The sequence below is a fragment of the Emiliania huxleyi genome (genome assembly GCF_000372725.1).
Source record: "Emiliania huxleyi CCMP1516 chromosome Unknown EMIHUscaffold_16, whole genome shotgun sequence".
Taxonomy (NCBI): Eukaryota; Haptophyta; order Isochrysidales; family Noelaerhabdaceae; genus Emiliania; species Emiliania huxleyi.
This window is the reverse complement of record NW_005200982.1, coordinates 202,777-210,278: the sequence shown is the minus strand read 5'-3', so window position 1 is coordinate 210,278 and position 7,502 is coordinate 202,777. Positions and strand designations below refer to the sequence as shown.

General features: G+C 65.0%; 1 protein-coding gene across 1 annotated transcript; it reads left to right on the top strand.

Moving 5' to 3' along the window:
- Nucleotides 1-2,318: 2,318 nt before the first annotated feature.
- On the top strand, nucleotides 2,319-3,929 carry EMIHUDRAFT_98813 (hypothetical protein; the record flags this gene model as incomplete). The annotated part of the gene is made up of 1 exon (XM_005785479.1): nucleotides 2,319-3,929. The coding sequence occupies one exon, from the start codon at nucleotides 2,319-2,321 to the stop codon at nucleotides 3,927-3,929; it is 1,611 nt and encodes a 536-aa protein (XP_005785536.1).
- Between the last annotated feature and the right edge of the window lie 3,573 nt (nucleotides 3,930-7,502).

Genomic DNA, 7,502 nt, shown 5'->3' with positions numbered 1-7,502 from the left:
CCCCCCGCCCCGCCCGCCCGCGCCGCCTTATGCCTTCCCCGCCCTGCCGGCCGCCCTCAGCCGTCGGTGTCCTACCCTACTGGCGCGAAGCCCCTTCAGGAGGCCGCCGCCCCCGACGAGGACGCTGACCCCGACGTGGACGCGCCTGCAGGACGGGCGGGTGAGACGTTCAGACGCGTGCTACCCTGGCGAGGTACTTCCAGCCTGCTGTGGGAACAGCTGACGCAGTCTCGCCGAGGCTCGCCCCAGCATCTCGGGTTGACTCGGCCAGACAAAAACCCCGAGAGGCGTGGGAGTACCTCGCCAGATGCTACCCAGGAAGACACGCGGAATACGGTCGAGTACAGCGGGACACGTGTCGTCTCGAACGCCCGTCGGGAGACAAGAGTCCGTCTTCCGCTTCTGGGGACGAGCACCGTTGCTGCTCTCCTCGCCAGACTCACCGCCGCCCTCGCTGTCGCTGTCGTCGCTCCCGGCCGTGGCGGCCGCCTGGCCGTACTTTGCGACGTACTCTGCGGCGGCATGGTGCAGAGCGCGCTGTGTGTGGGCGTGTGGGCGTGTGGTTGTGGTGGGGGTGGGGGGGGGGGGGTAGGAGGGGTGGAAGTGGGGAGGGCGGGGCGGGGGTGAAGGGGGCGGGGGGGGGCGGCCTCCAATCTTGGCCTTGTACTGCTCTGGCTCGCGCAGCAGCAGCGCCGCCGCCTCGCCGTTGAGGGGGTCGGCCGCGTTTGGGTAGAGGAGGAGCTGCGGCAAAAAGACCTGCCGGGCGGGCGGGCGGGGGGGGGGGGGGTGGCCGGAAAGGAAGGGGAATGTTTTTGGGGCCGCCCTTGTTTCTTTTTCGTTGTCACGGGGCCGGCCTCCAAAGCGGCTTGTGAACGTGCGAACGGTCCTCCCTGACCCCCCCCCCCCCCCCCGCGCGGACGCGCGCGCGCGAGAGAGAGGCGGAGTCGAGGGGGAGAGACGGGCGGGGCTCTCTCTCGTCTCTCGCGCGCGGCCTCAAACACGTTGAGCAAGTCAAACATCGGCGACCAGGTCTGGTTGATTACGTCGAGGCAGACTGAGCCCGACCTGAGAGAAGGGCGGGTGGGGGAGGGGCGGGGCGGGGGGGAGGCGGGTGTCGCTGCCGCGCCGTCGCTGTCGCGTCGTCGCTGCCGCCGGCAGCGCCGTGCGGAAGAGAGGGTCGGGAGTGCCTCGCAGATAGGGATAGCTCGGCGAGGGGGGATGCGGGGCGGTGGGCGGCATATGCGGGGCGTGGGTGTTGGGGGAGGAGTAGGCGGCGGGGGTAGCGAACATCTCGTCGACGTTTGGGTGGAAGAGGCGGTTGCAGAAGCCGATCGAGGGCGACTTGTACGGGTACCCGTCCGGGAGCTCCACGTGCACCTTCCACGACCCTCCGGCGTACGGGCCTGGCGGCAAATGCGCAGCGTCTCGATGACACCCCGTCCGGGAGGGCGAGGAGGGGGCGGAGGGCGGCGCGGCGCGGCGGACTGGCGCTCACTGTCCGCGGGGCCGTGGAAGATGACAAACATGTCCGCCGGGTTGTCGTCGACCAGCGTGACATCATAGTCACTCATCATCCTGAATCACGGCGGGAGCGGCGTCGGGAGGCAGGCGGGAGCTGCGGGATGGAGGGCAGCGCTGGAGCACTCGGGAAGGTGGCGGTCGCGCGACGCTGGGGGCTGCTGCGGCGTGGCCACTCACAGCTTCATCACGTCAATCTCTCGCCTCTTGCCGGGAGATTTCGGTGCCGATGAGGAGGAGGAGGAGGAGGAGGAGGAGGAGGCTCCTGACATGATAGCGCCTACAGCGCGCGCTGAAGGTATCGGCGCCCTGTTTCTCCAGAGGTGACTCTTTCGCTCCACCTTGAGGCGAGCTCAGTGTTGGACGGGCTGCTGCCGATCTTTGCACAAGCCGGGCAGAGGTGTGACCACATTCTTTTTTACGATCTCGCGAGAAAGGAAAGAAGGAGTGTGTTGTGTACGCCGTCTGAACCACACGTGTCCCTCCATTCACACTCTCCCAGTCCTTCCTGGTCTAGTGCCCGACTTTTCCGCCCGTCGTGCTGAGTTGGTCGCACCTCCGTCCGTGCATCTTCGTCCTTTAGACGTTTCACCTAGAGCAAGCGGGGCGGCACGCCCCTTGGTCCACCCGCCAGCCGGGTGGGGCTTGCACGTGGCAGCGACTCGACTGGTCGCGTCAGCCCCTTTGTGAAGCCCGACACGCTATCCACTGCTCAGGCCATGCCTGACACGCCCACCAAAGCCTTGGAGCATTCCGAAACTCGGGATCTCCTACATGGCGCTAAACAGGAAGCTGATGCAATGGTGACGGAATGCAGGTTCGTCCAGGCCGCCGCCCTCGACGGGCTCGCGGCGAACGTGGCCACTCTCCTCGAGTGGAGCCGACTGCATCACAACGACGGCATCGGTTTCTTCCTCATTACGAATGGCGCTGTCTACATAGACAACATTGCGCCCACTGTTTGCTGCACCCACCACGATGCGGTGCGCTGCGCGCGCTACGAGCTGAAGCTGCTCAAGACGCGTGACTTTGCCAACTTGCTCGAGTTCGTCGCCGATGACAGTCAGTCACCCACCGCCGATGATTTTGCGCAGATCGTAACTGTCCACAAGACGGTCTCTGAGAGACAGGCTGCGGTTGTGGCCGAGATCGTCGTCTCCCAATGCGTCATCAAGCGGGTCGACACCCTTGTCACCGAGGCGCTTCTCATGTCCTTCTTTTCCGACGACGCGCTGCGGGCCATCTACCGCGAGAAGGCCGCCAAGATCAGTGGCGCTGGTGGCACTTCCATTGCCCTTTTGGCCGCCATCCGCTCCACCATTGCTGGAGTCCGGCCGAAGCTTCAGAAGATCGTCCTCGAGACCGTCGGCGTCAAGCCTTTTCTTGCTGCTGGTTTTGGCACTCAGAGTGGACGGATCCACTCCGATTTTCGGCGGCGTTACCTCCGCCTCACCCGGGCCAACGATTGGCTCGAGGACGAGCGGCTCAATCCCACACAGCTTACTGCGCTCCTCCACAAGTTCCTCTCCGAGCTTACCAGTGCGTCTTTCCGATCCGACGTCGACGCCGCGCTGAACGCCATCGTCTGCGCGATGCGCAGCGCCGTCATCACGGACATGGATGAGACCGAGGTTCTTGAGGGGGTCGGCAACGCCAATGAGGACGCCGACACCGCTGATTCCGAGTGCCGGTCCCTGCTCAGCGCCATCGTCGAGGTCTGCCGCCGGTACGATCGGGACGGCATCACGCTTTGCGCTAATGCCCGGGGCGCTGGCCCCGTCGCGCGCGCCGCCGCCGCCGCTAGCACTGGCCGTGGAGCCGACAAGGCCGGCGACGATGACGAGGACCCCCGCGTTGCCAGGATTGTAGAGCTGCTTACCGCTTCCTTCGCTTCTGCCCAACAACGGCGGACGCCGCGGGAGACTGCGGGCGCCGACACCACCGGCGGTGCTCCCCCTACCCGACGCCCCGCGCGCGACTGCTCCATCTGCCTACTCAAGGGTAAGGGCACCTTCCAGCACTATTACGACGAGTGCCCTGAGCTCAAGGGGCTTGCCCCCGATGCCATCACCGCTCTCAAAAAGGAGGCTCGCGCTGCGGGGCACGACTCCTGGTGGAATGAGAAGGAGGCCAAGAACGAGGCGAGGAAGGCTGCCGGCAAGGGCAAGGGCGGCAAGCAGGGCCGCTCCCGGGGCGGGGGCCGCGGGGGCCAGCCCGCCGATCCTCCCAAGAGCACTGCCCTTGCGCTTTCCGAAACCAAGGAGCTCACTGACACCATCCGTGGGCTGCTCGCGCTTACCCCCCCACCGTCCCCGCCCTCTGGCGACATGGACGCGCTCGACGATGTCTCTGGGCTGACCGGTGCTCGCGTCGAGCGTGGACGGGGCTCTATCCACAACTCATCTGTCTAGCGTCCACCCACATACAAAACAAACAATCTCCCATACCGCGTTGGTGTCCAGCCAGTCCGAGCCTGGCTGTTCGCTTCTTCACCTTTCTACACCTACCTACCTGTGTGTGTGTGTGTGTGTGTGTGTGTGTGTGTGTGTGTGTGTGTGTGTGTGCTGTCTGCCTGACTCAGGCACTCAATCTGCCGATGCGTGATTGTGTGTGGGCCGCTCTGTGAGGGGTCCAGGCAGTGTCCGACGGGCAGGGGGTCTGTGCTCGGGCGGTGTCCGGGCGGAGTATCCTTCCGATCCCGCCTGTGATGTTGGGTGTGAGGTTGTGGCGGCTTCGAACCCAAGGGGGGGAGCTGATCCCACTCAGTAATAAAACAAAGCGTGAAAACAAGTGAGTGATTTGAATTAGTGACACAGACAAGCAGAAATAACGGAGGAGGTTCTTTACTTACCGCGGGGTGTGGACCCTGAGTTGACCTGGGGTTGTGCGCTGGGCCCTCCTGCTCGGCTCCAGCCAGTAGACAAGTCTTGTCATCAACAGAGTAGAAGGATCTGACCTCGGGGCCGATGTGACCAAGCGCTGGTAGCGTGGTTTAACCTCACACCCATGGTCTCACAGTGTGCCGGCAGTCGCCGAGCAGTGTCGCTCTCACACAAGCCGCAGCACAAGTGACTGAGGGCCAGTGAGGGCGAGCCCATCGCTGTGACAGCTGTGGCAGCCGCACAGTAGGCTGTGTCAACTGTGCAGAGTGTGTGAGCAGCAGAGGAGCTGCTCTCCAGGCTTCTGTCGCAAAGAGCTGCATGCCACCGAAAGCGCTGTCGAGGTTCGCCGAGCGCGGCGCAGGTTGAGGGACACCGTCACCGACGAGCGCGTTGAACTTTTCACTCCGGACAAAGACGGCCACACGCACACGAGCTGCGGTCGTGTGGCCGTCATAGTGGCGAGGCGCGGGACCGTCAGTGGCGAAGTGGGTCGCGTCCCTCGATTTCCTCAACTCACGGTCCTCTCCCTCTATAACGTAATTCGGTCAAGAAGTTAACGTAATTGAATTTCGCCGAAAGGGCGCAGTCGGTCGCATGAGGTGACGCAAAACCCAGGCACGATCCGCACACTCGTGACCGACACTCGGACCGCAACCGCAGCAATCGGGTGGAACCCCGTCATTGGTCCTATATCAGTCCAAGGCCTCCCGCCGCCACCACAAACCGAATCGTGATTCGTGTCCACCAACTCCTCGCCGAGCCGCCGCCCCGCCGCCCGTGGCCCGAGCTGCTCTCCCGCCCCCGTTGGCGCTGCTCTCGCCCGCCCCCGCCCGGTCAGTCCGAAGCTCTGGGCGTTCAAGGGGTCTCAGAGCAGACTTGATCTCCGCCACTTCGTTTACATACGTATCCCAGCGGCTTCAGCAGGCTTCGAACGTTGCCGTGCTTCTTGAATTTAGGGCCAGCGTCTTCGTAACCGATCACAGGGCGGTCGCGAGTGATGGTTTGCAGAAGCCCTTGGAGCACCTCGTACTCTCCTCCTTGCACATCAACCTTGATGACTGCAACTTGCTCAGCGGGTGGAAGCAGCTGATCAAGAGGCACCAACACCACCGGCTCTCGCACACGCCCGGTCGTTGGCACCTTGGCCCGTTCTTTCCCATGGGCGACATTGTCCTCGATAAGGCTCGAAGAATCCCTGGCAAGATTCAGCTCTGCCATGCGGGTGCTGTTGCCAGCACATACGTGCAGCAAGGTTGCATTCGGGTGCTTTTCGATGTGAGGCACGTTGCGCAGCTCGTGGTACGCGCTCTCGAGGCATTCCACCCCGATGACACGCCGACCGTGCCTGAGCGCAGTTGCCATCTCACAGCCGCCGTTTGCTCCAACGTCTATGACCATTCCCTTCTTGAACGTGGCCTCCGCAAGAAGCAAGTTCATCAATGGGCACTTCCGGCGCTCGTCGTAGGCAAGTCCGGCGGCAGGTGTCGTGCTGCTGAGGACGGCCAGCAGCAGCGCACACCAGCAAGTCCTCATCCTCGAGGCCTCGGCTCGCCGGCGCCTGCGTCGTCTTCGTCGCGCAAGATACGGCGACCGCCCTCTCAATTGCACCAGGGACCTAGGGTCACAACCTCGCACAATTCCACAGACCCACATTGCACGTATGCACGCATCATCACAACGGTTTCACACGAGTGCGACGCGATGTGCAACATGTGTAGAGGCTGCACAGCGGCGGCGGCGGTGGCGGCGGCGAGATACGAGAAGGGGTGGAGAGAGCGGCGCAGTGTGTGTGCTGCTCGAGAAGCGGACGTGGGGGAGAGAGAGCGTCTGCGCATCATCAGTGACCGACAGGGGGGAAGTTTGGCTCGGCATAGGCGCCGGAGGGGTGGAGCGAAAAACGGCAGGAGCGACGCGATGGACAGGCGGCGAGAGAGTGTGAGGGTGTGCGAGAGTGTGCGAGAGCTCGACGAGTTCGACGAGGGGGGGGGGGGGGGTAGCGCTTTCCGCAGCTGGGTGAGCATGTGTGTGGTGGGGAGAGGGCGCGGCGCTCCTGAGAAGAAGTGGAGCAGCGCAGACCAGACGCCTTGCCACGCGCCTCAATTGTTTGGCTGTGAACGCGTCTCACACGTACGCAACCTCTCGAGGTTCTCGAGGTGGATATCCTTTGGCCGCGTTGGGTAGCGAGGATTGGTGTAACCCGAGCCACGGAGGCGTGTTTTCTGGCGGCCGACCCACCGTCAGTGCACGGAGTTGCCCCTTCTCCGACTGCCCCGGCTAGTTCCCGAGGTCGTCGGGTGTGACCCCTGCGTCCCCCGAGACCTAGCGCGGGTGGGTTGGAGGGGCCTCCGTTGGAAGGCGCGCAAGCACGCCCTACGTCTTCCCCTCCTCCCCATCGGGCCGCATGAGCGGCCGCGCCTCGCAGATTCGTTTTCGCGCCTGGGTCAGGCGCGCGGGGCATCCCCCAGGTCGCTCGACCAGCGATCCGAAGAGTGGCCGCTATGCGAAGGAAAGAGCGGGGCCCTCGACGCCTCAGTCCGGCCCTCCGAGGGGGGAAGGGAATTGCGGGGTCCCCACGGGCGCCTCAGTTCGGCCCTCCCGAGGGGGGGAGGGGAGCAAGGGGGTGGGGGGATCGGGGCGGTGGGGAGGGGTCTCGGTTTCTTGTGGCTAACACTTGCCTTTCGGGGAGGGGCCTCCGGCCGTGCGAGGCTAGCTCAGCTCGACATCTTCCCCTCCGCCCTCGAGGCAGCGAGTAGGCAGCGAGAGGAGGTCTCGAGCGCCTATATGACGGTATGTGAGATGGTGATGGGAATGGGTGGTCGGGCGGGCGGGCGGGCGGGCGGGCGGGCGGGCGGGCGGGCGGGCGGGCGGGCGGGCGGGCGGGCGGGCGGGCGGGCGGGCGGGCGGGCAAGCAAGCGGGGAGCGGCGGGCGGGCGGTGCGGAGCGGGCGGGCAGGGTGATCGGGGGAATCGTGTCCACAATCAGCAGCAGCGGAGCAGCAGCAGCAGCAGCTGCTGCTGCAGCAGCAAGCAGCAGCCAGATTGCTGCCGTTGTCAGCGCCGCGATCCGCCGCCGCGCCGCCGCGCCGCCGCCGCCTGCGCTCGC